Below are 14,627 nucleotides of genomic sequence, written 5' to 3'. Positions count from 1 at the left end.
TACAGACTTACAGACAAATGTCAGGTAATACCACAATACAATAAAAAGCGAAGTGTTGGATAACTGATTCTAAACTTACTGCTAGTAAAATCGTCTAATCTCAACTACTAACCTAAGAACTAAGAACTAAGTCTTACCAAAGCCCTAACGCTAACCTGGAACCTACTCATGTCATATTTCACAAAACACCCAACAACCTAACACGCCTGTAATTGGGAGCATGTGCCATTCCACTCATCATTTTTATAACTGTATTTTTTATTTTATGTTTGTAGTTCATTTCCCTTTAAAATTAAACATATAATATTCTTAATTGAAATCAGTGATATTAAAAATAGCATAACCACTTATGCCTTAATTAACGAATAAATATTTCACCATCAAGTGGGACACATTTTGCGCCTTTGTTTTATAAAGTGTTTAACAAAACACTTGGATTTAAAAAATCAGGGATTCTCGTATTATACTCAGGGAGACATTTACACGCTATCAACATGAGAACCAAAACAATTTTCAGCTTATAGGGCCGATAGCCTAAGCAAAAAGAGACATTACACACCTATTTCCAAATATCGATTAAAAAAAATTCAAAATCGAAAAATAAAGCAGAACACATTTTTCTTTCCAAGTTTTATTTCTTACAAAATTGTTCATGCAATAACAATAAGCGAATTTTCATATTATACAAGGGATATTTGAAGGTATCAAATATAAGGAAATGTAGTACTTTAAAAAATATAGAATTCGGCATTTCTATTAATTACATTTTTTGATAATTTATTTATTAGTAATGAATTAGCTATGTTCATATTATTAATTCAATTTTGTTACTAAAAATACAACATAGTTCTAACGCAATCATAAAATTTAGACTACACAGTTGAGACGCTAGGTTACTGTAATTAATATAACATCTCTTCTTGCTACACTACAATGTACTAACAAGATCCTCAGTGAATAATACGATTATGTGTTTTCACACATTTGAGTTGCAATTTTTCATATGCAGCTAATAAACAAAACACTTGAATCTACATCTGATTAAATACAATCTTTAATGTTGTGCACGATGCAGTTTTGATGGCTTTGTGAAGACAGTCATCTCACAACCTCCTTATAAAGATACAATTCAGCAGTACAAAGTTAGGTAAGGCTTCTAGTTTTGCTAGCTGGGTAGAGTAGGGATGAAATAAATTGGGGGGGGGGGGGTAAGTTACTGGTAAAAGTATATATTTTCTATATAAATTCTATTTCGTTCGCACGGGGGGGGGGGGGGAGTGGGGTGGGTGGGCGTTAAGCGTTAAATGTTCTTCGGGGGGGGGGGGGGAAGGGCTCCTCCTACATCCCCCCCCCCCAAGAGATTCCTGGAAGAAACTCTGTCTATGACGGTTCGCCTAAATTGATTGCCACTTTTGTTTCCGTGTATACGGAATTAAATTTGCGAAACAGAAGCTACGGAAATCATAGTGACATGCCCAGCATTGAGATATACGCCACAATTTCAAGACGTATTTTTTTAGTATGACCAAAACAATAATACTTTTACGCAAAATAAAACCCGGGTTGTACCCTAAATAGTGAGTACACTAGAGGACAATCGAATTGAAGTGTCTACACTCTTGTTGATGGGTCATTACATCAGAGGCGTAGCGGGGGGGGGGGGGGTACATATGTCCCCGGGCGCCGACCCTAGGGGTCGCCAAAATGGGTTGAAAAAACATTAAAAGCTCATTTTAGTTGCAGTTTTGCATTATAATATAAAAATATATGGGGGTGGGGCGCCAAATTGAAAGTTTGTCGCCGGGCGCCGGGAAGGGTCGCTACGCATCTGCATTACATACATCCGCTGATTTATATAACAAAAATATAATGGTGCATTAATTGAAAGATATTCACCTTACAAGCTATGTTTCCACTAAGCTGCGCGGCTGCGCGATTGAAAAGCAGCTATGAACTTTCGCGCAGTCATTTTGTACAATATTTATATCTTTGTGTAAGACTTTTAGAACACCTTCACACAAAACACAGGTTGCGCAGTTTTTATTTCCTTATATGGAAATAGGTGACAAGATATTCGCAAGATGCCGGCCAGTGATTCTTTCAGACATTTTTCACCGGGTTTGTTGGTACTTTAAAATTTCCGAGAGGTGGAGGCGGATTAAATTTTCCGGGGAGGGGGTGGGACAGTAGTAAAAGTATATATTATTATTTTCTAAATGAAGTATTTCGTTGGGGGTGGGGGGGGGGGGGGGTCGGTAGGCGTCTCCCCCCCCCCCCCCCCTCCCCATGCCAAAAAGAAACTGATGCCGACAGCATCATGTGAGCGTTTAGTAGTACCGAGAACGTCTACAACTGACCAAAGCCTTAACAACATAGGTGCGTGTCTGACCCACCCGTGGCCCAAGGCTTGACCAATCATCTTGTCGCTTGACACAGCCCAGGTGACAGCTGAAACTTTGGCTCCTCCCCCTATTGGACACGCTTGACTCGTCTGTCATCTCTCTCAACAAAGCTACCGGTTAGTACAAAACTAAGGCTGTTCTATCATTACTAAACACCCCACTAACTTGCTGATATACTGACCCACTCGCTGTTCTATCAGTTGTTTCACATGCCGGTTGCTACTCTACACGCCAAATTGTAAAAGACACGGCTGTTCTAAAATATCTATCGCTTAGTAACCCACTAACTTGTTTATATACGGGCCCATTGGCTGTTCTGTCAGTTGTATCTCAGGCTGGTTTCTCCTTTTTACGCCAAACGGTAAAAAAAATTTTTGAAGTGAATACTGGACGTTATAAGTAACAAGCGCTATTTATAAATTTAAGCTGCCGGATTAACTGTACACTTTATAGACATTATTTGTTCGAGTAGACTATAGCACAAGGTAAACAATTATGATTGTGCACTGGGGAATGTAATAACCCCAACGTTTCTATTACCAGAGATAAACCGTGTATTTTATTTTAAACAATAATCACGCATGAAATAATTTAGAAAGAAAATGCGCATACGCTGAAGCAAAAATAGTAAGTTTTATTTCAAAGGATTTAACATACTACGATTTTCAAGATAACACTAGTTCAGAAAACATAACGAAACCGCTAAAGGAAATTAAAAGCTCACAAAGTATATCAGCAACAAAGGTATCAGGTCAACTGTCGTATAGTCAAGCAATCAGTTCAAGTAAAAAACAATTACCTACAGTAAAGCCACCTCAAAGGGTCGTGACCAGGGCCCAACGGGATAGCAAACCAGCGGCTGGAAAGTTTGGCGTTAAAAGACCACCACCAACCAGCCCTCCAGAAACAGATGTTCGAAAGAAAACCCCAAATAATTCATGCTAACTCTGGCAACATTGAACACCAGGGGGGCTAGGGACAAACACATTATATAAACAACATAATAAATAAACACAATATTGACATCCTACTTTAACAGGAAACTAACATTGGAACTACAGAAGAAGCGGATAAACTAGATGCATATATCGGTATTAAAAACTCACTGCACAGTACTGGTTTCAACTGCAGAGGAACCAGTATACTTTGTACATCCGACAAACACAAAATTAAAAGTATATACACGGATAAACAGGCCAGTATAGCTTGCATCGCATTGAATATTGACAAGACAGAGATAACAGTCCCCTTTACGTACGGGATCAAAATTATTTAGAGCACTGGTAAGAATGGAGAAGTGCTACAAAATGAATGTCATCGATATTGAATAGAAGTATGTTATAATAAAGCTACCATTTTAGTCTTTCAAACAAAATCTACAGTTAAGTAATTAATAGATAAAATATATTATTTTCACAAGTTTACATAGCTAATATAAAATATTTGTTATAATTATTACGTAATGAAAGTTAGAGCGTTTTTTTCAAGCATGTCTAAATTACACTTGGCTAATTGAGCTATTCTTGTGAAAGTTATTTCCCTTGAATAAAATTTTGGTATTTGGATTTTCAAATGGGAGATTATTTGTTGCTTAACTTAACATTCATTTCAAATTCCTGCACCTTAGGTTGAACGCTTACACATAAATACAACTTTAAGTTATTATTTGCTATTGTAAAAAATATATATAGCTTAAGTTCTCAACAAAATAGTTTAGTAGTTTTTTTTAGCATTATCAAGTTGAAAAACAAATACATCAGTAGCCGTTATAGATTGCAATACTTAATGTAAGTATACATACAGTCTTACTCGTAAGTTAAACATCTAATTCATTTTCTTTTCTTATTTTTCACCATCTCCTAAAGGATTCATATGTAACAATTTTAGGCTGAAATCTATATTATTTATAACCTTTTATTTTTCAAAAACCAAAAAATCGTTACATAGTCACACAATCTATACATTTTTCAATTATAACTAAAGACAGTCAATCTTCCGTTTTAAAACTTACCTAGGAAGGACTGCAGGGAGCCCAACGGTACAAGAACTTTTTTTGTTTCAGTGGATTTTCCAGACTTTTTTCTCCGGGGAAGGGGGGGGGGGAGGGGGAAGCACTTAAAATGTTCTAAGGGGGGGGGGGGAGAGGGGCTATGTTGTAAAGTACAAAGTAGGCTCGTGCACTTAGCAACAATTTCAATAAAATGTGATTACGCTTGCAAATTGGAATTGAAGGAATTAGTACAAACTTTTGAGACGAAGGAGGAAAGAAAAATTTGAATTTGATGTCTACTTATAACGTGTATGCAATAGATAATAAATTAATGTCACTTAAAAAATAAATAAATCACTATTAGTACCAAAATGAATACAGTAAAACACAGCACATTAACCATTGGATCTAGCAACAACTTAATGTAACACATTAAACTAATCAGGTACATATGTAAATAGAATAAGTTTAATTGAATTTGAAAGTTTATTGCTGGTTTATTAGCTACTGATTTTAAAGATTTCGGGTTTAAAGACGTTTGGATATTTTTTTTTTAAACCAGTCCTACAAAATCAATATTTTAAATATAATCAATATATTAAAATGTAAAATAATTGTAGAAAATTATGTAAAAAAAATCTATTTAATGACAAAGCTAATAACTTTCGTTTTGATTATTTTACAACGATCTTTTAAGTTGATTTGATAAGATTGTGTCATATCTCTCTTTTTATGATTACTTTACAATGAAGCTACAATATAATCACATAAAATGGTTGAATGTCAATATTTGATATGATAAATTTACAATGATCTAATAAGGCCTGAAAAAATGGTCACATAAATCCATTGTGATTTTTTCCACAATTAGAATACAATATGGATGCATACAATGGAGTTACGTCAATATTGGCGGTGATAAATTTACAATGATCGTATAATAATGCCTTACACAATGGTCACATACATGGTGATTATTCCACAATATGTTCACATACAATTCCTTCAAGCCAATCTTTGCTCCCATTAATTTACAATGATCGTATAATATAGTCTGATAAATTGGTCAATTGTTTCTCTTGTTATGCCTACTTCATAATGATCATACAATATAATCACATACAACGGTTTCACGGCAATGTGTTGTGATTAATGTACAATGATCGTATACTCATGTCTTATACAGTGGTCACATATCACCATTGTGATCATAACACAAGCAATAAGGTCATATAAAATACCTTCACGGCAATCTTAGCTGTGATTAATGTACAATGATCATATACTCATGTCTTATACAATGGTAACATATCTCGATTGTGATCATAACACAAGCAATAAGGCCATATACAATACCTTCACGGCAATCTTACCTGTGATTAATGTACAATGATAGTATAAAAAAGGTCTCAAACAATGGTCACCGGTCTCCGAGACTCAAACGTAGGTCTCAGTTTTCATTGGCTTAGGTGGCACAGGGGGTGGGGTCCGTATGAAGTGTATGCTCGAGTTTGTAGATGGGTAGGGGTCGTTGATGCCGGTGGGTGAGGCTGTCATTGGTGTTGGGTTCGTCCTGTTGTTGGGGGGTGTGAGTGGGTTGGCCCAGTTTGTTGGAGGGTTAGGTTTGTTGGAAGATGGCGTCGGCCTGTTTGTTGTTGCCAAGGCAGGTTTGTTTGTTTGTATGTCTGGTCTATTGGTTGCTAATGCTGGCCTGTTTGTTTGTAAGTCTGACCGGTTTGTTGGTAGGCCTGGCCTATTCGTTTGTAAATCTTGCCGGTTTGTTGGTAGGCCTGGCCTATTTGTTTGTGGGTCAATTCTGTTCATTGCTAAAGACGGCCTGTTTGTTTGCGTGTCCGCCATATTGGTTCCCATATCAACCACACCAGCCGGAGACTCAGCCCAGTTCTGATAACCCTGGTGATTCCACATTGTCTGAGTATCGGCGTACTCGTTCGACACTGGCACGTTTCTGGACAACCTCTCCGCCTTGTGGATCTGCGCGAAATTGCTGGAATCTGACCGACTCACCGTAGGCTTGGGGCGGGGCTGAATCACCAGAGAATTCTCCGAATCCGCCAGCGAGTTGCTGTAGGCGAAATCCCCCGGCTCTCTCTTGAGTTTCTGGATCAGGCTCAGGGTAAACCCGCTTGAGGTCCAGTCTTCATCGTAGTGATTCTCTTCAGATTTCGGAGTTTCCTTTTTGTTGTGTCCGTACGGTGTCGCGTACTCAGACGTGGAATACTCAGATGAGGGGTATTCAGACGGAATGGATTCGAGAACATCCGGTCTTAAATTAGGCCGAATGACGTCATTTCCTGTTTTGTTATTTTTAGATTTTTTCGAATCCGTGGTCTTTTTTCTTTTAATTTTATCGTTGTTTGTTTTTTCTTTGTTTCTTTGTTTTCGGCATCGACACACGAGAATCACCACCGTGATGATGATCACAATAACCACAGCACCAACCGATACCCCGATTATAATAGGCAGGTATTCGGATATTCCACTCTTGTTTGTATTCGATTCTGAAGGTGCTTGGTAAGGCGTGGAATTCGGTATCGTATCTGGGGTTTGCGTCGTAGCATCAACGTTTACAGATGTAGGCCTACCAGTGTTCGCTGTTATTGGAGGTTGGAATGTCGTTATAGTTGATAAGTTCAAAGGCGGCGTCCCCGCGCAAAAGGCGTAGTCATCTAAGGCTAAATTTTCGTAGTCGCTCATCCACATGATGTCAATGCAGTAGCAGGTGCCGCATGAGCATGTACTCATCTTGAAGGTCGTGCAACGTTGGCAGCTGGAGCTTAAGCTGCTGCATGCGATGGTGTTGGATGAGTAGGAGTTCTCGCAGAGGTATCGACCCGAGTTGGCTTGGGTGCCGGTTGAGTTGACTATCTGCTGGACCACTCGACTCGATCCGTCATAGATGATGGAGCAGACTTTGGATCGTTGACAAGACATGCAGTTATACAATCTAGGATATAAATAGATAGAGTTATTAGTTACTCAATTTTACTTTTGCATTCTGTTTTAAAATATAGGATTTAGAAAACAAAATATGTTATCAGTAAAAGGGTATATAGAAGTAACAAAAAGCTATACATCCTGGGGTTAACAGTAACTAATGTTGACACAGTATGGAATTATACAACATGGATAGAAAATGTTATCGGTGATTGAATTTGACAGGACGTTCTGTTATAAAATCTAGGGTTTAAAAATAACAAGTTATTAGTAACTAAAGTTGATGTGACATGCAGTTATATACCCTAGGTATAGAAATAACATGTTATCAGTAACTAGCATATAGTAGTACACAAATGTATAAGCCCTAGGTTTTAGACGAACATTATATCATTAACAAATTTAAAGAGGTAAGAGATATAGTTATGATCAGACTTTATCTTTGTACAATAGCAAATGTGTAAAAGATTTTTATGCTTTTAAAGGTCCTATATTCGCCAGATTTTGTTCTTCAGATATTTAGGACATTTTACCACAACCCTCACACTGAGTGACCCCAAAGATCTGCTTATTTACACAAACCATAATGAAGAGATTTTAAGAACAAATGTATATCCTAAAAGAGAATATGTTGACTTACTCCAAGAAAAGACTGCTGGAAAAATAATACTCTGTGGGTGCCGTGGCCGTTGATTCAGATCTCAGGTACAAGACGGCGCTTCCCCAGGCTCCAGACATCAGTAGGGCGTTTAGACACACCCAGCTGGACAGTCTGGTTACTATGGCAACCGACAACTTCATGGTGGTAACTAGGAGATAATAAAAAATATATTCAAATTAAATTGCGCGAAAAGTGTTCGAATTGGGCTGATTTACGGGTTAGAGATAAAGGATACACACATATTCACATATTTAAACTCTCTACCATCATAAACAACTACCGATATCATTCACACCACAAACCACAAGCCACCAACACAACCACAAACCCCAAACCACGACCACAACAACCACTACCCAAACAATCCAACCACCACCAAACCCCGAATCATCCCCCACTCGCCCCAATCTCAACCCTCCCCATCACACACATACAACTACGCGAGCAACCCTATCGCCGTCACTATCACTATCACCAACAAACACCACAACAACCACCACTCGCCATAACCTCAACCCTCCCCCTCACACACATACAACTACACCACCGTCACTATTACCACCACGAGACACCACAACAACCCTACCACCACCTGAACAACTCACCACACAGATCACCACCAACCACCACTAGTAACCAAACACCACAACCAACACTCCCTCAATGGTGTGTGTTTAACCATATGTGACAGTTCACACAAGTAAAACGTTGTTTGATACATTTATAATTTTAATGACATCATCCGTTGACACATCTCCCTTAAAGAAAAAAAAACGGAAAACCCTGATAGTGTCCCTTATTAGGAAAATACTTGACAACCTCCACTAACTTTACACAGGACAGCGTTATTGAATTACAAAGAATTCGACTGCGTCCCTGAGTCAACCCAGCTCTGATGGGATGTTAGGGAAAGTAAGACACCTTGGCATAGTGCAAACCTCACTATCTATTCGAATGCCGATATCACATAACTTAAACTTACAACATTTAAAGCCGGTAATAATCACCCCCTGATATTAAACACTTAGATAAAAGTGCCCACCTTTAGATTACCCCCCCCCCCTACACGCACGTTAAGTACACGCTAAAGCCACAGTGGTGCACTATCCGCATTAGTGTATAACTAGTGTGTGTCGATCTAGACTAGGGGCACAAGGAAGTATAAAAATGTGACTTTCCAGTTCACTCGGATTTCAAAATTTAAAAAGGAATATGTTTTTAAAAAATGTACTTAGATTACAATATTTCTATAATTGGAAATTAAATAACAGTTTATTTACTTTACATACGTTTTAACATATCGGAGTGATTGACCCCCCCCCCCCCCACCCACCAACCGTTAAATATCTTTCCTCATATTACACACGAACAATAAACAATGACAGACATTTTTTGTATCAAAGCAATTATTGAAAAAATCTGGTTTTTATACAATACTATCTTCGTTAAAAACAGTTGCATGTAATTCATTGTGTTAAAAGCCTGTTCGTTGTATGTGTGAATGTTTTCGATTCATTCTGAGTAATATAAACCAGACTGTGATGACGCATGGTTGCGTCGAGCTCAGGTAGATAGCAGAAGCAGGCTATAGCAAGTGGGTCAGACTAGTCAGAGAGAGAGACCAATAAAAATACGTGAACTGACCGGTCACGTGGGACGGTCAGCTGACCACTGAAGCGTGGGCCACTGTTAGGCCGGGAGATCATGATTAGCTAGCGAGGGCAGAAGGTGTTAGGTTGTAGAATGGAGCAGACGTAGTTATGTAGAGAACAGTTAGAATGTAGATAGTGGTAGGATTGGTCATGGAAGGGCGTGTTAGTAGAGTAAGTAGTGGTGGTAGTAGTAGATAGTACCTAACAGGCTAGTTAGGTAGGAAATTGATTTATAATTTTAATAAAGAACTTTGTATTTAGAACTTGAACTGTGTGTTATTGGATTCATTCGTTCCGCCTTCTTAAAAATCCCCACCCTCACAACTGGTGCAACAAGAAGAACTACAAACAAAGATCCTTTCGTACCATCACACAGACATTTAAAAAAAAATATGAAAATAAAAGTCAGTTTTATACGTCAATGTTCTATACTAACCATTCTTCCTTTAACACCACAATGTGCACATAGCAGTGACAATTAATGTTTTAGTCGGTCCTTTATAATAGTTAACGTGTGTAAGAATAATTTTTCTACCTTGATAAAGAACTATAAATACACACTATATCTTAAATAAAGGAAATAATTAAGAAAGCGATCGTTTATAACAGCTATATAGTTTATAACAGCAGTATAGAAGAGAAAAAACCCTATACAAGGAAATGATCAGAAAGAAGGGTTGTTTGTTTCAGGTTCCGGGTTAAAACGTTATTTATAACCGTTTATTTCATCCCCTGAGCTTGTGTATGTATCCTAAAGCTTGAACATATTAATAGGGAGCTTTTTTAATATAAACAAACGCTGTACCCTAACAGGGTTACTTGTAGAAACATAATCAAACGAGACAATGGTATTGCCATTGGGAAAGTCCGTTAACTGCACATATAATAACTGATATCGTTGATGCTAATTGGGTTAGAAATAAGGGGTGAACAGTGTTTTTTAATTATTTTTTTTGGGGGGGGGGGGGGGGGATTCCAAACTTTCAGCCGACACTAAAGAATCGTTTAAAATATTTTTTTTTTCAATTATGTTTGGGTGAATGGGGTGTACTTGCTGATGGAGGGGGGGGGGGTAGTGTCCCCCCACCTCCGGCCCCAAAGAGATGCTTAAAAACATCTGTTGGTGAGTAAAGCAACGTCTCCAATCGATTCTAAATAAACAAATTTATAGTTGACAGAAACACATTTCACTAAAAAATTAAATTAAAAAAAAAAACACCTGCATCATAAAAGTGATGATTATTTATAGCAACTCAATACTGTGTAGGTCGGAGTTAGTGATGTGGAACAAATCTCCACGGTTAGGTGAAGATTGTGGGGGGGGGGGAATTGAAACTGCTGCTGCACTGCTAGAGTAATCCGGGTGTTAACTGCACTGATGTAGAAATACACGTCGCCACCCCTCCCCCTGTCTAGTTAGACGTTATCTTTGTTGATTGTATGCACACAGTAAAAGAGTATAGGTTTAGGTTTTTGGATAAAGGGTGGGTTAGTGATAAATTACTTAAATCACAATAATAATAATTAACATGGAATGATTTTAATAGGTGGTAAAGCTTATGGCTGCTAAACCGAAAAGTCTCGTTTTCGAACCCTCGGGCAGGTTCGTTACCTGGGGACAGCCACTATTCTAGGGGAGACAACTCCAGAATCAAACAACTGGGTGGTGGGGTAAGCAATACTCTGAAACAAACACACACATGACGAACAATATGTGCATTGGTTTAGAAATACAGTTTATATGATCTTTTTTAAAGGTAGGCTGTAAGCTGTGCTAAGTATTTTTGTGACAAATCGGTCTTTTCTTACCACATAGGGTGGGGGTAAAAATATTTTAAAAATTGGCTTGAGTCAGTAGAGCGTCACTGAGTCCGCCCAGCTCTGGTTGGTACCAGACTCACGTAAAAACGGCAAGAAAGTGCTGACCAAACTATCCGTTAGTATCACTGTAACTATCTATTTCACCTGCGCAATGAGCCGTAAGATTCGAAAGGGAACTTGACTTTCTATCACTTGGTAAATACTTCTTGAAACACATCAAAGGATATTCCCAAAAACGTAATATAAAACATTAAATATAAACACAAACACACACACACTACACTCTTGCATACTAAATGGAAACACTCTCAAACATACAAGAAGCAAACACATCACATCAAACATACACAAATACCAAATAACTCTTAGACCTAAATACACATATTAAACAATCGCTATTACACACAGGCACACATACCAACAATCACTATAACATACAGATACACACGTAAAAAAGAAACACTCCATACACATTGCAACACTCACTCTTACAAATACATAAACATACTAAAAAATCTCTAAATACAAAAGATTACTCTTACATATGCATACACATACAAAAAAATCACTGTTACACATACATACACACACATACAAACAACCACCCTAGCCTATGCATACACACGTAGACAATAAACACACACCAGTGTGACATATTTGACTGAGTCCAACCTTCAAACAACTGCACAAAGACTTGTATTGTTACTCTCGAACCCATTCAAAAAACCTGACTGCTATCGATTATCTGTTTGCCCTATAAACTCTACAGCTGGTACCAATAGTACCGACACAAAGCGGTAGGGGGGTGTTTTAACGTTAGACCTACACAATAGTTTTATTTATAGCTTGCATCTAGTAGACGTACCTTACATACCCACATAGATGTATTGTGGGGACACGTTTTAAAGGACACTTTAACTTCTGAAATAAGTATAGCTTAGACGAACATCTGAAACGAGGCCTATACTTAAGGGTAGAGTTAGACTGTAGAATAACGTATACAGAGTTTTATTCAGATTTTCTCCTGGGTGGGGGTGCTTAAAACCTTAGGGGTGGGACACTCGTTAAAGTATGTATTTTCTACATAAATTATATATTTGTTTCTATTTTGTCCGGGGGGGGGGGGGTGTGAGACCTCCAGGAGGAAAAGTGAGGGGGGGTGCAGTCTTTCTTTCAGACCTTTATCTCCTGGGGGGGGGGGGGGGGAGGACATTTGAAATTTTCGTCAGGGCGGGACGCTGTTAAAAGTATACATTTTTTATATAAATTCCATACCCCCCTCCCCAAAGAGATGCCTGGAAGAAAAACTGTGGGGGGGGGCAGTGCCCCCTCCTACAGACTGAAAGAAATACTGAGCTTATGTGTAATTACGGCTGCATGATGTTTTAATACATCTCTATCCCACGGGGATATCGTCGTTCATCTCTAGCTAATGGGACACTAACGCAGCAACGTGCTAGGATATCAAACATGCGGTCCGAGGCAAGGGTCAAGTCCGGACACTTGACAGCTTTGTTTAAACATTGTCCACAGAATGCGCCCCCCCCCCCCCTTCCCCAGCCAACGCCTGACGGGACAGAATGCCGTTTATGTGTGTGTGTAGGGGAGGGGGAGAGGAGGGACAACGTAAACAAGCCCACTGACCTCACCGGACCAGATAACGATTGTTTGGCTAGGCCGTTTACCTGACCACGTGACCTAAAAAAACATGGCGACTCGCCCTTAGACAACTGACTTCGCCTTGACGCCTAGAATATGGTATTTTCTTCGCAGTTTTAATGTTATTTTAAAAATCTTATTAATAAGATTTATTTAGACTTCATTTAGGCCTAGATCTATATCTGAATTACACTACTTTGTTTCATATTACACATGTATTATAGGCAGGGGCGTAGCGAGAGGGGGGGTGCGGACCGCACCGGGTGACACCATTTAGGGGGGGTGTCACCAAGGCAAAAAATAGCAAAATATATAGAGAAAAACTCGAAGGGGGGGGGGGGGCTGCAAATCGAAAGTTTGAGGGGGGGAGGGGGGTGCAAATCGAAAATTTGAAAGTTTGTCCCTGGGAAGGGTCTCTATGCCTCTGGGGGGGGGGGGGTGACACCATTAAGTGCCGCACCGGGTGACACCCGACCTCGCTACGCCACTGATTGTAGGTTTATGGAGTATGGATCCATAGACTACAATACTATTACTAACAATACACTTAGTTCTATTATTAATACTATTATTATATTGATTTGCTAATAGCCTCTGCATTACGAAAATTAAGTGTCTAGTAGGCCTAGTATTATTACGACATTACTATAATATGCAATCTGAAATATAAATATCTCTTATCCAGCGTAACAGTAGATTCTAGATTCTATATAATATTTGATACTTGAACTTGACTTCAAATAACAGACTCTGCATACTGTTAAAAGTCAACTTTATAAGTCCTATATATTTTTTTTTATGCAGGTGATCAAATGTAACAATAACATACTACTCTTCTCTACCCTATAAATACACAACTTCCTACAACTACACCAAGGCAGACAAATTCTCGTTTATCGGGAATTGCATGATGTAAACAGTTATTTATAACAGCGTCTAAAATGCGTATATCAGACATCTCTGCCCAAACTAAACTAACAGCCAGGAAACATGACTTCACATTACTGTGAAGGTAATACTTCGTTAAACAGCTTATTTGAGACTTACCTTATAGTTTACAAGACGCTAATCCATTACATTTTAGCGAATAGCCGTATCCTCCAACCCGCCAATTTCTACGACGTGATTTCTTTAACTGCAGAAGTGCTGGGACTGTCGCCTACAACACACCGCCATCGACCAGGTGTGTTGTCAACGTGCGGGCCTCTCGCGGCCTCATTAGACGTCAAAGCAACGAACTTTGACCTGAATAATTTTTTTTTCTATAAGCAATAAAGTAAGGGAGAAGTAGTCGATAGAAAAATTGAATGCCTTGTTTTAAATAGTAATCGGAATAATTGGATCCCTGCCACAACAAGCACGAGTGGGGGTGTTTAAGGTGGGGGAGGGGGTCCACAATAGTCTGTTATTAATTTATTCATAGTGCTATAATGAAGTCTTAAAAGCATTCTAAAATTTAGCGTGAGATGGAGTGGTCTAGCGGT

General features: G+C 38.7%; 1 protein-coding gene across 1 annotated transcript; it reads right to left on the bottom strand.

Annotated features, from left to right (window-relative positions):
* Window positions 1–4,808: 4,808 nt before the first annotated feature.
* Window positions 4,809–14,340, bottom strand: LOC131946719 (proteoglycan 4-like). Its single transcript, XM_059307633.1, has 3 exons — window positions 14,191–14,340; window positions 7,991–8,159; window positions 4,809–7,360 (listed from the first exon to the last, which is right to left on the bottom strand). The coding sequence occupies exons 2-3, from the start codon at window positions 8,149–8,151 to the stop codon at window positions 5,830–5,832; spliced, it is 1,692 nt and encodes a 563-aa protein (XP_059163616.1). The 5' UTR covers window positions 8,152–8,159; window positions 14,191–14,340; the 3' UTR covers window positions 4,809–5,829.
* Between the last annotated feature and the right edge of the window lie 287 nt (window positions 14,341–14,627).

This window comes from Physella acuta, unplaced genomic scaffold, assembly GCF_028476545.2.
Source record: "Physella acuta isolate Inbredline_101_S28 unplaced genomic scaffold, ASM2847654v3 ptg000568l, whole genome shotgun sequence".
Lineage (NCBI taxonomy): Eukaryota > Metazoa > Mollusca > Gastropoda > Physidae > Physella > Physella acuta.
This window is presented reverse-complemented; position numbering and strand designations above follow the sequence as displayed.

Excerpts from the sequence above, each read along its gene's own strand:
- LOC131946719 (XM_059307633.1), bottom strand. The coding sequence starts at position 8,151 with ATGAAGTTGTCGGTTGCCATAGTAACCAGACTGTCCAGCTGGGTGTGT. Across the intron at positions 7,361-7,990 it reads TCCAGCAGTCTTTTCTTGGA|ATTGTATAACTGCATGTCTT; the intron begins GTAAGTCAACAT and ends TTTATATCCTAG.